The 20,182-nt window shown below is 50.0% G+C and overlaps 1 protein-coding gene across 1 annotated transcript; it reads left to right on the top strand.

Annotated features, from left to right (window-relative positions):
- Positions 1–1,327: 1,327 nt before the first annotated feature.
- LOC309852222 (transient receptor potential cation channel subfamily V member 3-like) lies at positions 1,328–19,417 on the top strand (the record flags this gene model as incomplete). The annotated part of the gene is made up of 14 exons (XM_082708521.1): positions 1,328–1,470; positions 1,521–1,675; positions 2,419–2,595; positions 6,823–6,963; positions 8,588–8,868; positions 10,967–11,143; positions 12,065–12,226; positions 12,835–12,936; positions 14,770–14,843; positions 14,951–14,970; positions 16,161–16,555; positions 17,596–17,708; positions 18,846–18,925; positions 19,230–19,417. 14 exons carry the CDS (start codon positions 1,328–1,330, stop codon positions 19,322–19,324), a joined length of 2,115 nt encoding a protein of 704 aa, XP_082564647.1. The 3' UTR covers positions 19,325–19,417.
- Positions 19,418–20,182: the final 765 nt, after the last annotated feature.

The raw sequence follows: 20,182 nt of genomic DNA, 5'->3' as shown, positions 1-20,182 counted from the left end.
GCTCTTGTTATCATGTCCCCCATCTCTGGTGAGTCCTCGCACCTGGGGGAAGCTGCAGACAGGAAAGTCCCCCTCAGATGCTAGGCCACCCCAGCAGAGAACCCTGGACTCGTCTCCCGGTATTTTTAGTGACAAGAGTCACCCAGACCCAGCTTCGAATCCAAGCTCTGCCACCTGCTTGCTGTGTGAGCTTGGGCAAGTAGCTTCACCTCAGAGCCTCCACACGCCCACCTGTCAAGCGTGGATAATTGGGATGGTACCCATTTGAGAGGGCAGCTGCACGGCTTGAGCGAAGCCATGAGGGATGGAGCCTAGTGTGGAGCCAGCCAAGAGGGAGTGTGCTATGTGGCAGGTCACTCTCAGGGTGGAGGGCATGTGGGTGGACAGTCCCTGTCCCACTCTAATGGCCTTGTTTGGGTATCCCCATAGTGCACACTTCTTCCTGGAGATAGAAGGGTTCGATCCCAACCCCACTGTCTCCAAGGCTTCTCTCCCGGTCTTCTCCAAGCCTATGGACTCCAACATCCGGCAGTGGTGAGTACTGGCCCCCATGCCTGCCCCTACTCCAGTCCAGTACGGGCAGTGACTCACTCGGGGCCTAATGGCCAGGCCTGGTTGTCTCTCTCTTTTAAACTTGTCTCTCTCTCTTCCTTCCCCACTCCCCCACAGCCTCTCTGGGAACTGTGATGACATGGACTCACCACAGTCTCCTCAGGACGATGTGACAGAGACCCCGTCCAATCCCAACAGCCCCAGGTAAGCCTGGCCATTCCCTTCCACCCTCTGTGTCCACCAGGTGGGTGACAGAGGCACGGGCATCACAACCCAGGGAAGAGAAAGCAGCCTCCATTCCTGGGGCTGGGACAAATGTCTGGGCCCATGGCTGTGGCATGTAGGAATTTTCTTTTGTGGGGGGAGAATTACATTTCATAAACTCTAAGAAGTATTACCCATTCATTATAAAATATTCAGACAACAGTCTGCAGCAGAGCGAGAACTGTAACACAGTCCCATACAAGTGAATTAAAAATACATGCACCCAAACCATGAAACACCATGTGCATTTTGCAAGAACACATACAGACAAAAAAATACGCATTGCCATGGCTATCTCTTTGGAGTGTGGGGGCAGGGAGAGACAGAGTTTAAGAATTCAAACACTGCCAAAGATGAAAGTGGGATTTTCCTTCCTTTCATCTCATATTTTTTAAGATAATCACTATTATTTGTCCTTTCTAGTCATCTTTGCTATGTGTATCCAAATATATAGTTTGAAAAACTGTGATTGCATTTGGATTCAGAGGGAAGCCTGCAGGGGGCAACACGGATGCCAGGGCCCGGGGCGCTGATGGAAGACGTCTGGGGCCTGGTGACTGGCTGTGGAGCTGCGGCTGTGGTGTCTGGGGCCATGGACCCGGCTGTGGTGCAGCTCTGTGCAGGCACAGCGGCCCTGGCAGGAGGAGGGGGAGAGTAGGTTGGTGGCACCCATGTGGTGAACTGGAGATACTTTCTGGCCTCAGTGCAAACCTGGCCAAGGAAGAGCAGAGGCGGAGGAAAAAGCGGCTGAAGCAGCGCATCTTTGCAGCCGTGTCAGAGGGCTGCGTGGAGGAGCTGCTGGAGCTGCTGGGGGAGCTGCAGGAACTTTGCAAACGGCGTCGTGGCCTGGACGTGGCTGGTCAGTGCCTGGCTCTAGCAGAGAGAGTGTGGGGCTGGGGGCTTGCCTCCTGCTGTGCACCTTTCCCCACAACAACCCATGAGGGGGGCATGTGAGGAGCCCAGAAGGTTGGGCTGGGGACTTTGAACCTGACTCTGAGGGCATTGGGGAGCCACAGAAGGGCTTAGACAGGCGAAGGTCATGTCTGGCTACTGCATGGAGGGCGGGTGTAAAACTGGAGAAGGGCACTATTCAGGCAATGCGGGATCACAGCAGCAGACCCGGGGGAAGGTGACCAGCTCCTCAGCAGGGGATCTGGTCTGGAGCCAAGGACAAAGGGAGTGAGCGAAAGGGAGCATTCCCAGGTAGTGCCTTTGGCGTCTTGCTGGCTGGTGGGGCCCACGTTGTCTGGGGGACTGGGAGTAGCTTGTTAGAGGGAGGTGATAAGCTTTATTTGCAGGCTGCCAGGAGGTGGCAGGCTGGAGATTTCGGGTGTCAGCACTGAGGTGGACAGTGGGAAGACATGCAGTGGGTGAGATTTCCCCCTCCAAGTAGCAGGTGCAGAAGGCAGAGAGCAGAAGGCCTCACGGGGGGAAGAGTTGGAGAGGGAGGAGGGGAGCAGGTAGCACAGGCTCCAGGAGGCCAGTGGAGGGCACAGCATGGGTGACTGCAGCCCCCACATCCTGGCCCCCCCTGCTCAGGGCTGGGAGGCCTGGGGGCAGCCAGGGCCCCTCCCGCAGCTCACCCCATGACCCTGCCTGCAGACTTCCTCATGCACAAGCTGACGGCCTCTGACACGGGGAAGACCTGCCTGATGAAGGCCTTGTTAAACATCAACCCCAACACCAAGGAGATTGTGCGGATCCTGCTGGCTTTTGCGGAGGAGAATGACATCCTGGACAGGTTCATCAATGCTGCATACACAGAGGAGGCCTACGAAGGTATGCTACTTGTGGGAGGTGCCATGTGGACATGGGGTGGGGTGGGAACCAAGCCATGCGGAGCCCCCCACTGTCCCTGTGGACCCAAAGCACGAAGTGTGCTTCAGTACCACATAGCAGGCTCTCTCCGCCTCCATCCTTGGATCTGTAGAGCGATTCGAGTGCCCACCACAGGCCAGGCAGGCCTTGTTTTCAGCACTGGGGTGCAGTGACGAACAAGACAGATGCAGGCCACTGCTTTAAATAAAGTAATTTTAGATGGAAAACGCTAGGAAGATGATCTGAAGTGACTGGGTATGGGCAGCTTTAGAGTGGGTCCGCAGGGAGGGAACATTTGACCTGAGGCTGGCATGATGGGGAAGACTGGGAGCAGGGCAAGGGCTGAAGCCCAAGATGGGAACGAGTTTGGCCTATTAGGGCAATGGGAAGCCGGCCAGAGATGCTGTCGGATAGCTGGGCGAGGCCCACACACCTGTCAGACTCACCATCATCATTATCACTCATTTGGGTCTCAATTTTGTGGCTTCTCTGTTAAGTGGACTAGAAAGGGGCAGAAGACCAAATTTGGGATAATGTTTCCCTGCCCAGCAAATCTGTTGTGAACAATCAGTAAGGTATGCCCTCACTGGAGTTTTTGGACTCAGTAAACATCCTGTTCATCTCTAATAAGGTGCAAACATGATGAGCTCAGGAATGACCAGATGCTATCTTGCTGACATGCCAAGGGGTGCTGAACATTGCTCTTTGCAGGGGATGGTCTGTCTTGGGCCCTCAACTTTTCTCATGGGAAGAAGTCATTTTAAAATATTTATTTATTTATACTCCAGATGTTCACAAGCATTTTTGTTATATTCAAGAAAAAGTAAAGGATTGTGAAAACTAACACCGTTCCTTGGAAGAGAGGGAATCCAGGGAAGATGGCTATAGCTGAGTGCTGAACTGCACGCTGAGCTCCCTGGTAGCCAAAGGAAAGAGAGAAACTAGATGAGCTGTGTATAATGTTCTCAGCCTGTCACTAGGGAGCTGATACTAGTCCTTAGCCAAAGAGTTTTAGGTCAGTGCCTCAAGCTTGCCTGTCTTGATTCTTCCCCCCTTTCAGTCCCTTTCTCTCCCCTTCTTTCTTCTTGTCAGTATATAGACACTTACACCTCTTTCTAGAAGCATGTTATAGAAATCCCTTGAGGCCAGGGATGGAGTCTGTCTTGCCCATAGTGAATTCCCTGGGCCCCTTGGTGTCTCATATAAGAGGTCCTTAATAAATGGTTTTTAAATGAGTGAATAAATGAAGGTTACTATTAAGGCGTTGCTGCCCTGGCTGCAATTCCTTTTTTCTTTCTTAGCCTTCCCTTATCACTTCCTTCTTTCATGACTTTGTCTTTTGCTGGTGGCCTTGTTGGGGGCTGTGAGCACTCTCTCTGCATGGTGGGAAGAGCCATTTATTTCTGACTTCTCAGAAGCCAACTCCCCATTCTCTCTGATGGTATCTGCTCATACCTTCCCTCCAGTGTCTGGGTGGGTGCTCCCCGCCACTGGGGGCTGAGGGGCTACAACACCATGGGGAGTGGGAGTCATTTTTCCTCACTTTGGGCACGTTACTTTGCCTTTCTGAGTCTCGTTCCTCCATCTGTCAGGGGCTAATATTTCCTTCCTATGCTGCTAAGAGGATCCAAAAGCAACTTTTAAAATATTATTTTTAACATTTTGTTAAACGCCTTCAGAAATTTGCCTTTTTTAAAGCAATGTATTCAACTAAAAATTATTATTAAAAATTTTAAACATGCATTTGAGATTAATATAATGAGTGATTTTATATCCATCAATATATCCATTCAGCATAATTATTTTTAATTACATAAATAACACATGAATAGAGTTTCATTGTAAAACATTCAAATAAAAAGAAAGAAAATATGGCAGCAGAAATAAAGTAGCCAACAGGAGGGTTTGGAAGATAGAGTCAAGGAAACCTTTGAGAAAGGAAATAAATAAATAAATAGATAGATAGATAGATAAATAAATAAATAAATAAGGTATGCAAAAGAGAGCATAAAAAAAAATAAGGATAGCAAAAGATCTACCTAGGAAGCCCAACAGAAGAAATATAGAATAGAGAAAATGGAAGGGAGTCCATGGTCAAAGGAGTTATACAAAAATATTTTCCAGACCTGAAGGACCTACATTTCCAGATTTTAAAAACCCATTAAGGCGCTCCTAGGTAGCTCAGTCAGTTAAGCAACTGACATCTGCTCAGGTCTTGACCTCAGGGTCATGAGATCAAGTCCCACATTGGGCTCTAGGCTCAGCAGGGAGTCTGCTGGAGAGTCTCTCTGTCCCTCTGCCCCTCTCCCTGCACACACTCTAAATAAATAAATAAATAAAATCTTTTTTAAAATTTAAAAATAAATAAATACCCTTAGAACATAAAAAATTCAAGTATTTAATTAAGTTAAAACAAACCCCTTTGGCCGTTTTTCCAGTCTCCTCTCTAGAAATAACTATGTTGTGTACACCTTGAGGACTTTCCTAGGCTTTTTACACATGTGTACACGTGAACATAGAAACATGCTTGTTTATTCATGTATCTATTTAACATAGAACAATAGTATACTGTTTGTATTGTTTTAAACCTTGCATTTTTTTTTAAAACTCTATGCTTTAAACACTTTCTCATCCCAGAATATGCGAGTCTGCCTCCTTTTTTCCTGCCTAGTCTGAGTGTGGCTATCCTGTGGTTAATTTCTGTATTCCCCTGTTGATATATATATGCATATATATATATATATATTTTTTTTTTCCTTCAATTTTCACTATGAAAATATCACAGTACATATTCTTGCATATGACCCCATGCTCAGGGCACATGTTTTAGGAAAATTTTGAATTGGATTTTCTGTGTTCAAAGGCATGCACATTAAAATTTGTAATGATAATTGTCAGATTTGCTTCTAAAAGATACTAGTTTATTCTCCTCGAAATACCAAGTATTCATTCCCTCATTCTCTCACCTTTCGCGAACACTGGAAATTATTATTTTTGTTTGGTTCTGCTTTGTTTTTTGTTTTGTTTTGCCAATCTAGTCAGTGAAAAGTAGAAAAGTGTTAACTTGCTAGATTCTAACTTCATTTTCTCAATTATCAGTGATTCCAATCATGTTTCACTTTCTTTTTTGGCCATGTGTATTTTCTTCTCTGTGAGGTGTTTGTTAATTTTTTCTCAGTTTTCTTTTAAGTTGTTTGTCTGTTGATTTGTAAGTGGTCTTAATATATTAGGAACTTTACAAAACCTACTGTCTATTTATGTCTCAGATATTTTCCCCAGCCTATCACTGGCCTTTTAACTTTCTTTACGATGTCTTCTGAATTACGGAAACCTTAAATTTTTTTCTTTGTGAGCCAACATGTTAGTTTTTTCTTTGTGGTTGTTTCTGCATTTTTGGGTTTTGCTTAAGAAGTTCTTCCTTATGAAAAGATTAGTTATCAATGAATTTTTGTTTTTTTTAAACGCTTACTTCTTTAATCCACCAGGAATTTATTTTTGTATATGGAATGGTGGCAGCTCTTTGGAAAATGCTGTTTCTGGTGGGACATTCCTAGACCTATCCCCTGCCCCAGCCTTTCAGAGCCTTCCATCTGGAGAGTCCACAGACTCCACCATCTGGGTTAATGTCCCTCCAGCCCCTTCCCGCTGCTTTCTCCTGTTCTGTTCCTCAGTCATTGTGGCACCACTCTCCCAGCTCCTAGGCCAGTCATTCCTTCTTCCCCAGCCCCCACAGGCCATTCTGAGGACACTTTCTCCCATGGGTCTCTGGCTCTCATCATCTCTTTCTCCACTGAAGTGGCGGTTCCTGCCAAGTCTGGGCTCCTTCTAATGCATCCTCCAATTCTGCATCTAGAGTGATCCGAAAATACACATGTGCAAAACTCAAAACTCTGGTCGTGTCCCTTGCCTGCTTCAATGACTTGTGACTTCCCACAGCACTTAGGATAAAGTTCTAACCTGGCTTAAGCAGTCTCCATTGCCCCCCACCCGCCCCGGCCCGCCCCGCCCCAGGTCCCCCAGCCCTTGCGACTCCCAGTAAGGTAGCACTGAAGTCTCACTGGAGCATGGAGCAGGAAGGCAGCTAGTATTTTGCTGTCGCTCGGCGGGGAGTTCGGGGGCCAGGGAGGGTCTGTCCCCCAGGGCCCAGCCGCTGAGCGCCCCCTTCCTCCCTCCCCACTCCGTTCGCAGGGCAGACGGCGCTGAACATCGCCATCGAGCGGCGGCAGGGAGACATCACCGCGCTGCTCATCGTGGCGGGCGCCGACGTCAATGCCCACGCCAGGGGGGTCTTCTTCAACCCCAAGTACCTACACGAGGGCTTCTACTTTGGTGGGTGCTGCCCGCCCCTTCCGGCCTTCCCGACCCACCCCCGTCCCCGTAGGTGCTGGTGGGCTGGCCTGGAGCCCCCACTGCCGGTTTCTGCCCGCTCGGCACGTGGACCAGTGGACCCGCCCCAGGCCCAGAGGGACAGTGCCCGGGGAGGCCGCTGGGATAGAGCCTTCTGAACTGGGGAGGGGGCGCGAGTGGGCACCCACGTGAGCAGACTCAGCTTTGCCTCTGCCCTTGCGCCCAATGCTTTCCAGGACTGCAAACACGCAGTCAAGAGTCAGAGAGGAAGATTCCCTGACTGACAAATGAGGGAGTTCAAAAGGAATTGGGGTTAGGATACTCTGGGTAGAAAAAAAAGATTGTAATGCATAATTTAGATATAGTGAAATTCACCCGTTTTAATGGATAGTTCTGTTCAGCCCCACAAATGTATACAGTTGACTAACCACCACCATGAGGGCAGGGTATAAATAGTCCCATCACACCAGAAACTTTGCCCCCACAAATTTGTCAACCCCTTTACCCACTCCAGCCCTTGGCTGCAACCACTGACCTGTTTACTCTTCTGGGTGTTTTTTTGTTTCTTTGGTTGGTATTTATCTGTAGGACTAGCTGGGTCTGAGCAGCCATAAGGACAGGGTCTTGTACAGTCCATTGTCCAACATTAGACCCTATTGGAACCAGTGTTGGGAAATGTCTGTCACGTGGGATGAAGAGAGGGAACAGAATGGAGATTGAAAGGGAAACAGTTGGAGACCTCCTGTCCGGTCCTAGTTCCATCCCAGGTTTGCTGTGTGACCATGTATGAGTCACCTGCCTTCTCTTTTCTTAAAAAAACGTTTATTGATCACTTACTATACACACCTGGCACCGTTCTAGGTGTTTGAAATGTATCGGTGAATGAAACAAAGATTCCCATCCTCATGGAACTTATGTTCTAGACTGGAGGAAAATGATCAATAATAAACATAATAACACTATGTAATATCTTAGAAAATGATAAGTGCTATGAAAATATAAACAACAAGTCAGGGAAAGGGGGTCAGGAGTTCCAGTGCAGGGAAGTGGATTTTAATTTTTAAATAGTGCAGTTAGGGTGACTCATTAAAAAGGTGATGTTTGAGTGAAGACTTGGTAGAAGTGTGGAGATGCCCAAGGCAGATGCTGAGAAACAGTACTACAAGCGAGGGGAACAGCCTCTGCAAAGGCCCTGAGGTAGGAAAAAATGCCTTGGCATGTTCTAGGAAGAGGACCAAGGCCACTGTGGACAGAGAGGAGTGAGTGGGGTAAGAGAGGAAGTGATGTCTGAACATGCAGGGCCTGTGGTCTTTTGCTGGGAACCGGGCTTTTATTCTGGGTGAGGTGAGTCTTTTGTGTCACTAGGATCAGTCTGGCTACTATGCTGGGGATAGTGATGGAGGCCTGGGATGGAAGTAGGGAGATCAGTTAGGAGATAATGGCAGTGATCCAGCTTTGGTCTCCCCACTCTTCCCGTACAAGGCAGAAGATGGCGGGAATTACAGGGAGGCCCGGGTTACTGGGGACGTGGGCCTCAGTCCTAGGGCTTGCGGAAACCGGGCAGGTCTAGGAGAGAACTGAGGTCCAGTGCTCCCTACTGCCCCAGGCGAGACCCCACTGGCTCTGGCGGCGTGTACCAACCAGCCTGAGATTGTGCAGCTGCTGATGGAGAATGAGCAGACTGACATCACCTCGCAGGACTCACGGGGAAACAACATCCTACACGCGTTGGTGACAGTGGCTGAGGACTTCAAGACACAGAACGACTTTGTGAAGCGCATGTACGACATGATCCTGCTGAGGAGCGGGACGTGGGAGCTGGAGACCATGCACAACAAGGACGGGCTCACGCCACTGCAGCTGGCTGCCAAGATGGGCAAGGCCGAGGTAGGGCCCGGGGTGGGGGGCGGGAAGGAGGGCAGGGAGGCTCCTGGCCGGTGCTTTGGCCTTTCTGGGGACCCCACAGATTGTACCGTGGCCTGGGAAAGGTCAGCCTGAAGTCTAGGAAGTACATTTGTGGCCTGGGGTGGGTTTGTTCTGAGTGACCACACAGAAATATGTCACATGGGAGCCCCCTCTGGACTTTAGTCCCTGACACTCTGTATTTCTGTGCCTTGCTCTGGGATTCCCATCTGGGGTCAGAGTGGGGGAACTTGAAGGCTGTGGTGATGTGGGACCTCACAGGCTTTGTGACAGAGGATTCCTGTGTGGTGAGGCAGGCACACAAGCCAAAGCTATGTCTGAAGACCCTCAGGGCCTTCAGCCTCTCTCAGGAGGCTAGGAGCCCCAGAATGCCGGCTCTGCCTCCAGAGCCAGTGAGCTGCCTGAGTCTGGAGAGACCTCTCTCTGTCTGTCATGTTGAAACTCTGAGCCAGGTCCCCAGCAGGAAGTGTGGTGGTTTGTGGCCCTTTGTGCCCTGTGTGGAGTGGCTGAGGAGCTCAAGGCTTAACCTTGGTGAAGACTTGGGTTGAGGCGGGCTCCCATCGCTGTGGGTGCCTGGAGTCACAGCTGGGTCTGAGATCAAGGTCAGGACTCAGGTGGGCCCGAGGGTAAGGCCCGGCGTAGCTTGCTCTTCAGCCTCCATGTGTCCAAGCCCTAGGAGTGGACTGAGGCTCCTGGGAGGCTGTGAGAGGACTGGGTGGGTGCAGGGGGCTATTGAACAATCACAGCTGTGTCCGCCTCAGGGCAGCTGACAGGGGAGGCGGGGGCCTTGAGGGCCTTGGGCCCAGTGTCAGTGGTCAGGGCTGGGGACCACAAGGGACCTTTTCATTCTCTTGTGGGGGAAGGAAGGGTTGGAGATTGGCTTTGACAAAGGAGAAATTGTGTGCCTTCCCACCCTCCCTACCGTCTCCTACCCTCCCCCAGGAACACGGTTTGTGGGGGGCTTTGAAGAGCGTCAGATGAGGGTTGCAAGCAGAGCTTCCTGATAGCTGCTGTGGCATGCGCTGTGGTGCTTGGAACATGGCCCTGTGACCATTTGACTCTCTAGAGGATAATGTGCTCCCCCGTGGCCAGTCCTGGGGAAGGGACACCCCCATTCCTGGCCCTCTCTCTTCTTCATTCAGTGTTCTTTGGAAAACCTTTCTGGATGCTGCCCAAGTTGGCCACTATGCTGGGAGTGGAGGGTGCAGAGATGCTTAGACACAGACTGTTCCTTGGGGCTCTTTGAGGCTGGGGCCCAGGATGGGGAGACTGGCCCTGTGTCTGGAGGCTCTCTGCCTGGACTGTGAGGACAAGGCTCCCATATGAGATGAGATGGGAACCCCACTGGGTGGTGTGAAACCAGGGCTCTGACACTGTTCTCCCGAACAGAACCCTCTTCCTGGGTCTTGGTTTGGTGCCCCAGGAAGCTCCGGCCCCAGTTTTGGAAAGGAGTGAACTGGAGAGCAGTGGCTCTCCACCTTGCCTGCACTTTGGAACTGCCCATGGAGCTTTACAAAACATAGATATCTGGGTCCCACCTACAGAGCTTTGGACTGAATTAGTCAGTGCTGTGGGATTGTCGAGTGTCCCTAAGTGACTCTACTGTGCACCAGAGTTTGAGGGTCACCTGGAGAGTGGATTTCTCAGGCCTCTCTGCCAGGCTGGCATCTTGTATGGCCCACAGTGAGCCTCAGCTGGAATGGTCTTGACCAGGCTAGGGAAGCTGGAAAAACTTCTAGTTTCTTCTCCCATCCAGGTCAAATAGAAATTATTTCTGAAAATTGTCAGTTCTCAGATGCTTCACTGAATGGGGTCCCCAACTGGTACAAGGTTTTATGATCTTACTGTGCAGCTTTCTGCACCCTGCAAAGGGCCTCTGCACCTTTTGTCCCTTGTATTCTCCGTCCCTGGTGAACTAGGCAAGGCAGTGAGGTTCACACGGGTTCTGCAGTAGAAGCCGAGCTGGGGGCTTACGGTGGCAGGTGCAGAGGGGGGCTCAATCCATCCAGGTGGGAACATCTTCCCGGCCCTGTTCAATGGCTGTTCCTCTTTCTGTCCCCAGATCTTGAAGTATATCCTCAGTCGTGAGATCAAGGAAAAGCCACTCCGGAGTCTGTCCAGGAAGTTCACGGACTGGGCATATGGGCCTGTGTCGTCCTCACTTTACGACCTCACCAACGTGGACACTACGACAGACAACTCGGTGCTGGAAATCATCGTCTACAACACCAACCTTGATGTGGGTCTCTCAGGGGGGCTGGGGACGAGGGGCTGGGCCTCAGGCCAAATGGGAAGACCTACGGCACTAGCTGGACATGTCTGTAGTCCTCCAGTTCGTTACCTTGGTGGGGAGAGTCAACACAGAAAGAGCAGGGCTAGGGCCGGTGCTGTGTTTACTTGTTCCTAGCTAACCTTGCGTTATAAACTTCTGTGGTGGGTGTCTCCTGGCCCCAGAATCCTGGGCAGTGTGAGATGGCGGGTGGGATGATTCCTGTTGATCTTCTCCATCTTGTTTCTCTTTCTCTTCCCTGATGGTTCTATAATCTCCCCTACCCACAGAGAAGGCACAGCTGCAGCAATCAGGGAGGCCTTCCTGGAGGAGGCAAGGACTGGGGCGAAGATCACTGAAGCTGGAGGGGAAGTGAGAGGATCAGCAGTGAGAGGTTTTCAGTTTTTGGGAGGGAATTGAGGCAGCAGATTAGACCATCATCATCCCCGTGTTACCAAGAGCCATGCTTACTGGAGCCTGCCTCGTCTGTGGTCTCCCTGAACCCTCACAGCCTACTGGTTGGTAGGACAATTTAGTTGATTTCAGTTTTGTAGATGAGGAAATCGAGGCCCTGGGAGTACTGGGGGTTTTCCTAAGGTTACACAGTGAAGGGGCCAAGTTGGTTCCAGCCATGGCCCTTCCCCCTTGCGGGTCTTGCTCCCCACTGAGCAGTGGGTCCTCCCACTGGAAGCCCAGCTCCTGTGGGGTTTGGGAGCTGCCTGGGGGCACTGGGAAGGAGCTACAGGAGCCAGAAATGACTCTCCCCACATTTCCAGCCAAACCAGCTCATGGGACAGAATGATTGGCCCCTTCTGCCAGGGGTGGTACTGACTCAGAGCTCCCTTTTGGAACGAGGGCCCTTTGAAAGTGGGGGTGGTGTTCTACCCCCAGAACCGGCATGAGATGCTGACCCTGGAGCCCTCCTTGCACACGCTGCTGCATATGAAGTGGAAGAAGTTTGCCAAGTACATGTTCTTCTTGTCATTCTGCTTTTATTTCTTCTACAACATCACCCTGACTCTAGTCTCCTATTACCGGCCCCGGGAAGAGGAGGTACGTGGGCCCCTGGAGGGAGGCGGGTGAAGTGGTCAGAGCTCCAAGAGCTTGCAGAGTCCCATGTGCAGATGAGGAAACAGGCCCAGAATGACATTTGCACGGCGTTCCCCAGTTGTTATCCTTCACAACTTCCAGGGAATTGAATACGTCTCTGGTCCTCAGCAATTGTGGGGAAATCTGGAAGGTTGGAAGACCCAGGCTCCACCTAAATCTAGAGCTCATTGGGTGTTTCTGCCATGAGGGTCACAGAAATGGGAGGGGGGACTCCCCCACTGTGGGTCTCAATTTTCCATTCATGACACGGGGCAGAGGTTTAGCTTTGAGTGTCCTCTAAGTGTCTGGATATGAATGGGTTCTGGAATGAACAAATGCCATGAGGTGTGAGCGGTCGTTAGCATGGATTGGACTGTTGAGTTCTGGATCCAACTGTGGGTGGGGACAGGGGCACAGAGCTGCCGTTCCTTGTCTCCCATTGTACCGAGCTTGGGCTTCGCGTTGGCCTCCAACTCAACTAGTGGTCTTGGCACCTGAGCGTGAACCCTACAGGCAGAGGGGCCTTCCTAAGTCCCCGTCTTGCTCCCATCCATTCCTTCCCTTCTTCCCAGGCCCTCCCGCACCCCTTGGCCCTGACGCACAAGATGGGGTGGCTGCAGCTGTTAGGAAGGATGTTCGTGCTCATCTGGGCCATGTGCATTTCTGTGAAAGAGGTGAGTGGCCCACTAAGCCCCTTGCAAGGCAAGGCAGAGTGACCACAGGCCTGGCTTTAATGCACCCTCCTCTGCCTGACTATGGGGAGGGGGGGTTCTGAGGAGTACTTCCTTTCTAAGCTTTAGATTTTGTAGATCCGAAATTAGTTTCTTAGGCAGGCCTGTCCCACCTGCTTTATCTGTCCACCCCTCGATCCCTCTATCAGCCATCTACCCTCCCAGCCACTCAGTGACCCGTCCTCCTGTCCCTCCATCCACACATTCGGTCACTTCTCTCCCTGACCCAGCCCTTCCTCTGGGTTTATCAGTCAGTCCCTTGTCAACCACCCAAACAAGGAATCGACAGGTATATTTTGAACACCTGCTATACGTGGAGCCCTGGGGGAGGTGAGAGGGAGAGAGGGAGTTGGTGCTCTTTAACCTCACAGTCTTGTGGGGGATTTCAGATGGGCACAAACATCTGGATCCTAAAACGGATGGTGTAAAGGGCCCTGTGTGGGGTTCAGACCAGCACTCAGAGGAAGAGAGATGACTTTTACCTGGGGAGAGGACAGGGAGGGAAAGCATGAAAGCAGAGATGGTATTTAGTCTGCAAGGGCAGGATTTGGCACGAGGGCACTGGAGAGAAGGTCATTACCGAGTGGGCAGGGGGAGCAGCATTAAAGGGCTCAGAGGCAGGAGAACTAATCCATATCTTTTTTTGTCTTTTAATTAAAATTTTTAGTTTTAATTCAGTGTAGTTAACTTAGAGTGTTATGTTAGTTTCCTTTGTACAATATAGTGATTCAGCAGTTCTGTACAAGACTCAGTACGCACCACAAGTGTACTCATAATGCCCTTTACCTAGTTTCCCCCAGGCCCTCCCCTCCTCCCTCTGGCCACCATCAGTTTGTTCTCCATAGTTAAGAGTCTGTTTCTTGCTTTGTCTCTATTTTTTCTTTTTTTTAAAAGTAAGCTCTACACCCAATGGGGGGCTCGAACTCACAACCCCGAGATCAAGTTTCACATGCTCTACCAACTGAGCCAGCCAGGTGCCCCGGTCTCGATTTTTTCACTTTGCTCATTTGTTTCTTTTCTTAAATTTCACATGTAAGTGAAATCATACGGCATTTGTTTTTCTCTAACTTCTATCACTTATCATAATGCTCTCTAGCCCCACCCATGTCATTGAAAATGGCAAAATTTCATTCTTTTTTATGGCTGAGTAATATTACATTGTATATATGTCCCATCTTCCTTATTTGTTCATCTATCAGGGGACACTTGGGCTGCTTCCATAGTTTGGCTATTATAAATAATGCTGCCGTAAATATGAGGATGCATGTATCTTTTTGATTTTGTGTTTTTGTATTGTTTGGGTAGATACGCAGTAGAGCGATTACTGGATGATATTTCTGTTTTTAACTTTAGAGGAAACTGCACACTGTCTTCCACAGTGGCTGCCCCAGTCTGCACTCCCACCAACAGTGCAAGAGGGTTCCTTTTTTCCCACATCCTCACCAACACCTGTTGTTTCTTGTTTTTGGCTTTAGAAGCTAGGCTGTGTCTGGGCAATGGCAGGGAACTGTGTGACTGTGCTGCTTTGCAGCGTCTGGGTGAGGATAAGGTGGGGGGAGTGAGAGGTGTGAGAGGATTTGGGGGTACACCCACTCCTACCCTGGGATGCCTCTGCTCCCGGGCATAGGTCCCCTTCGGTATTTCTCACCCGGGCTCTAGCTTGGCCTTCATGCCCTCCCCCTCACCGAGTCTCAGTCCCGAGGAAACACTGCCTTCCTCAGATCCTCCAGTGAGAGGCATGCGGGGGTGCAGCTTTTCTTTCCTTTTTGGCCTCAGGGCATCGCGATCTTCCTGCTGAGACCCTCAGATCTGCAGTCCATTCTCTCTGATGCCTGGTTTCACTTTGTCTTGTAAGTAGGTCTGCCCCATTTGGTCACCACTGCACAGGCAGGGCCGAAGTCCTGTATGGTGGCCGCTGTGTCCTCTGGAACCACACTTCCATGTTACCATGTCCCAGTCATTTGGCCATAGTCTCGTGTGAGAGAAGCCCATGGACACCCATGGAGAGGACCAGAAGAGCCTAGCACAGTGCCCACCATCAGGTTGCAGTGATGACTGTCTCCACCCTGGCAGGTGTGGCAGAGAAGGCAGGAAGAGGCTTAGTAGTGGTTTACTTCTTTAGGAAGAGATGGTCTGGGCCAGTTCCTCCTAGTTTTGTGGGGTCTAGAGGTTGCCATCTTGGACTCTGGCAGATCGGGGCTGGAAAGCACTAGAGAAATCATCAAGTCTCATCCATAGGCACAAAAGCCAAAGGCCAGAGCAGGGAAATGAGTTACTCAAGTTCACACCAAGCCTCGGTGGTGTCTGAGCCAGCCCCAGTGACCCCGTCATCTTCACCTTATGCTAGAGCAGGGGTGGTTACCATGGGGCCAGGGAGCCCAGCTCAGCAGCCTCTCTGAATGAGGTCACGAGCTGACATCAGAGGCTTATTGGACTCCTGTCTCTCAAGGAACAGAGGCTGATTCAACATTGCTGCCATGCAAAGGAAATGGGACTTGCAGTCTGGAATGAAGTATGTTGGGCTCTTCGGCTCTGCAGATCCCACCAAAGTCCTGCCTCAGAGTATTAGGGAGGCTGGGTCTATAGGACCTTAAATCTTGGCCCAGTGTTTCCAAATACCTAGGTGTTTATTATGTATGCACCTGCCTTCTAGAGGCATACATGGAATTCTTCATCCCTGTGGGCAAGTGGGGTGCCCAGATACTGCAGTGAGTAGCTGGACCCCATGATATCTCCCTCATGGGAGTCTTCCACCTTTGAGAAAATACGAGAATTCCAGTGAAGCATTTGTTTATTCAGCCACTGGCTTTAGTACAGACAAAAGGGACCAATGCATTGCCCTGCTTTTCAGCTTCTTAGGTGTTTTGTTAAGGAGGGATACATCGTGCTTCCTCACTTCAGTTTAGAATGCATCGATCACCCAATCATTTGCTTTTCACTGCACATGAAAAGCAAGGTTGCCGGTGTCCTAACTTTAACTCATTGGATATTTTATAATCATGGAGACCGTCTGATGTTCTAAGCAATGGAGCTTTTTATCTACATGTCTGCATCACTGATGATGTAGTGATGTTTAGGAGTTGATGCTGGCCCAGTGTGTTTGTTATATGTTGTACTTTAAAATGTATATAACCTAAAAGTGTGTGCGGGGGTGTGTGCACACTGAGGCTGTAGGCCTGCATGGTGTGTGGGGGAGGGGCGTGCACGTACATGCAAGTGTGCAGGAGCCTGTTGGGTAATTAAGCAGCCAGAGCACCAGAGGAGAACACCCTCTTCTGTCCTCCCAGCCCTGGCCTCGCTGATTGAGAAGTGTCCCAGTGACAATAAGGACTGCAGCTCCTACGGCAGCTTCAGTGATGCTGTTCTGGAACTCTTCAAGCTCACCATTGGTCTGGGTGACCTGAACATACAGCAGAACTCCAAGTACCCCATCCTCTTTCTGTTCCTGCTTATCACTTACGTCATCCTCACCTTCGTCCTCCTCCTCAACATGCTCATCGCCCTGATGGGAGAAACCGTGGAGAATGTCTCCAAGGAGAGTGAGCGCATCTGGCGTCTACAGGTGAGCCTGGCAGGGCGCCTGCTATGAGGGTCTTCCTGGGGACTCCATTCAGCACGTTGTATGGACAGCTGTCTATACCAGGGACCTGGGAATCTGCATCAGCTCCCTGTGGTTGGCCAGGTTTGGGGAGATCTTAGTCTAGGGTCCATGCAGTATGACTGGATAGCAGCACAGGTGAGAAAAACTCAGGCTTAAAGGCATGATCTGCTCAGAATCTGGTGTGATGTGTGGATGTTGAAATGTGACCTTTGATTGCATTAAGAGGAGTATGCGGCATAGGACAATGGAGGTGACAATTCTGCACTCCTCCATCCTGGCTGCAACATTCCTTACATGCTGGGGGGTCTTACACACTGAGGACAGTAACCCACAGGATGGTCCAGAGCAGGTTACCAGGCTTAGGAGAGGACTTGGAAACTGTGCCTCACAAGAAATGGTATTGGGACTAGGGTTGAAAAAGTTAAGAGTTTCTTCAGGTATCTGTGGAGCTACTTGTGAAGGGACAGCTTCCTTCTGTGGCCCCAGATGGCAGAACTGAGGTACCTGGGCAATGACAGGGAGAAAAGCTTTGCTTTGTCACGAGGAAGTTTCTAATTATTAGGGTCTTCTTAATTGGATTGTTGATTCCATTCAGGAGAGATCTGACAAATTAGTGATAGTTAAACGGTGAGGGGATTCCAAGCCAGGCATGCAGGTAAGATTACACGATGTCAGCACCTCTCTTCACCGTGGGATCCCAGGATCCTAACATTTTCAGTTAGGAAGCTCCTGGACTTCCAGAAACAGAGTTTATGTTGTGTTTAAAGTAATTTGAATACCTTTTCCTAACTTACTGGTTTTTCATTTTTGAATTCTGTAGATTAGCTGGACCCTTTGGATCTGTGCATTAAGCTTCCAGTTGGAGGTGAAGCTGGCTCTTTGGTGGGGTGTGTGTGTGTGTGTGTGCATGTGTGTGTGTGCGGGGGTGTCTGCACACTCATACAGAGCTGTGTTCCTGGGCCGCTTCTCATTGATGTGCATAGGCTCATGTATGTCCCCAGAGAGCCAGGACGATTTTGGAGTTTGAGAAGATGTTACCAGAGTGGCTGAGGAGCAGATTCCGGATGGGGGAGCTATGTAAAGTAGCAGAGGAAGATTTCCGGCTGTGTTTGCGGTAACAAAGGGAAAGGGGTCTCTTGGTGGGTGTCTCTGGGGGGCTGAAGAGAGAGGAGTCAGTGAATGTCAGAGAAATGGTGCTGTTCTTTGTTTCCCAAACCACACCTGCAGTCGGTTCTGGCCTCCTTAGAACATGGAATTTGTTCCTATATGGTTGTTAGCACTGGGACAAAGCTTCTCCAATTTCTGCAGGGAGAGGGAAGGAGACTGCTGGTGGCCGCTCCCGTCTCTGCCCGTGCAGCTGCCTCCGTGGCCTCTGCCGGTCCACTCTCTTGTTTAGGAAAGATTGGCCGAGCCAGCAATCTCTGTCCTTTTCTCTAGCCTGTGTGGGTTCATGGAACACCAGGCGACCTGAGCCATGTTTGTCATGGGTGACTGGAGACTGAGACAGCTACTTGGGACAGATATCAAACTTTTTCGTTTTTAAAAAGTACCTGCATGTGCCACGACCGACTTTTCTGATGATGAGGCTACTTTATCCTCTGGCTGACTGCCTGACCTAATGGATGCCTTCCATGTCTACCTCACCGTGCCCAGCTTCTCTGACTGAAAGTCCCACGCTGTGGAAACCATTGTTTCCAGCTCTATAACGCTTACCCTGACGAATATCTCTAATGTTCAGCCCCTGATTCTAGAGCTGCTCCCTGAATGCGAACTTCAGCCAAACCACTGACTCTGTTGCAATCTAGCACCTTAGACTCTGCCCACTCTTATTGGGATCTGAACCCTAACTGCATTCTCCTAGTGCAACCTTAACTCTAGTTGAACCTTAAGCTTCTAAACTTCTATAAGTTTAATCCTCACACTGTCACATCTCAGCCTCGGCCCTCTGCCCCTCCTTCCCCATAAACTGCCTCTCGGCAGTAAGGCACAGCTGTTGTGGTCTGAAAATGTCCCCTTGACACCTCTCTGAGTTTCTGGGCCCCACACACTGGGAGGGGACTGATCCCTGAGGGCTGGGAAGATGGGGAGTTTTAAACCCCAAAACTGCTGAATGACAGAATGTGAGGTGGGAGTCCCAGATCGGTGGGATGGAAAGAAAGGGAGCTATTTAGACCACTCCAAATGTCATGCTAGTTGTTTGCATATAATGAGGTGCAGTTGAGAAGTGAGAATGATTACCGCACACTTGCAGGATCAATGAGGTGAAGTGGACTGAATGGAAAACACATGTCTCCTTCCTCAACGAAGACCCGGGGCCCGTGAGATGGACAGGTACCATTGCTGTCTCAAAGTGTGCTGGCCATGCCTGTCTGACCACGTGACCATGGGCAAACTGCTGTCTGAGGGCCCTGATTTTCCCCATCTGCAAAATAGGAGGTTGAATTAAATGGGTTCTCAGGCCCCTTTCAGCTGTGACATTTTATATCCCTGGCAGGAATAACTTTTAACAATCAGGTGGGGATAAAAGAATGAGGTGGTGTGCTAGACATGGAATCCCACATTACAGAGCACCACCTTGCTAAAATAGTGATTTTGGTGTTTTGTTTTGTTTTGTTTTGTTTTGTTTTGAAAGCAGATTTTGGCAAAATCCAAGATTCTTCCAGAAGCAACAGCAAAACCACCCTCAACGCATTTGATGAAATAGATGAGTTTCCAGAAACTTTGGTGTAGAAGCAAAATCCAGAGCTGCTGTGAGCCTGGGCTGTCTGACGCTGCAGTCTGGGTCCTGGACTCTGAGCTAAGGGCCTACAGCAGAACGTGGCCTTGCACTGCATGCCCAGAAGTGGAAAGCAACCTCATGCCAAGTGGTAGCTGAGCTAAGAGGCAGCTGTCAGTCTGTTTGAATGGGAAACACCCTGGATTATTTATTTATTTATTTATTTACTCAGCAAAGGGATTGTGTAAACCCATGGCTAGGAGTCCTTGAAACCAGGGCGAAGGCCTGAGCTCACCAACTGCAGGACAGCTTGGCTGGGAGAAAGGGGTGGCGGGGAAGGGGCAGAGGCCTGAGGAGCAGAACTTCCTTCCTGCCAACATCTCCTCGACAGCCGCCAGCCCCAGCCCTCACTTCCCACTGTCTCCCTTACTGGGACTGGGTCTCCTGAATTTAAGCCATTCTTGATCCTATCCCATCCCAGAACAAACAGGACTGAACTAAGTCAGACGTCCTGAGGGTCGAAGGGACTGAGCTCTGGAAATGCCCTTCCGGACCCTTCCGGGAACAGGAAACTACCCTTGGAATGAGTGCCTTGGTACCCCAAGGCTCGAACTGTCTCAAACTAAGAGACATTTTTAGTAGAGTAATTAACACAGGGTTTTTATTTTCAATAGAGAAAAAACATTTCAGTTTTGAATGAAAGTTACTTCAGATGAAGTATGTGATTTTAAAAGCTGAGAAACAGATTGGGGGATTTGGGGCTGGATATAAGTATTATATACTTGGCCTCAGCGTGGCCAGAGCAGGGACAAAAAGCTTTTCTTTATGGACACAAAAGTCCACATGAGACATGCCAGGCAGGGCCTGTGTGG

The sequence above is a fragment of the Mustela nivalis genome (genome assembly GCF_964662115.1).
Source record: "Mustela nivalis genome assembly, chromosome: 17".
Taxonomy (NCBI): domain Eukaryota; kingdom Metazoa; phylum Chordata; class Mammalia; order Carnivora; family Mustelidae; genus Mustela; species Mustela nivalis.
This window is presented reverse-complemented; position numbering and strand designations above follow the sequence as displayed.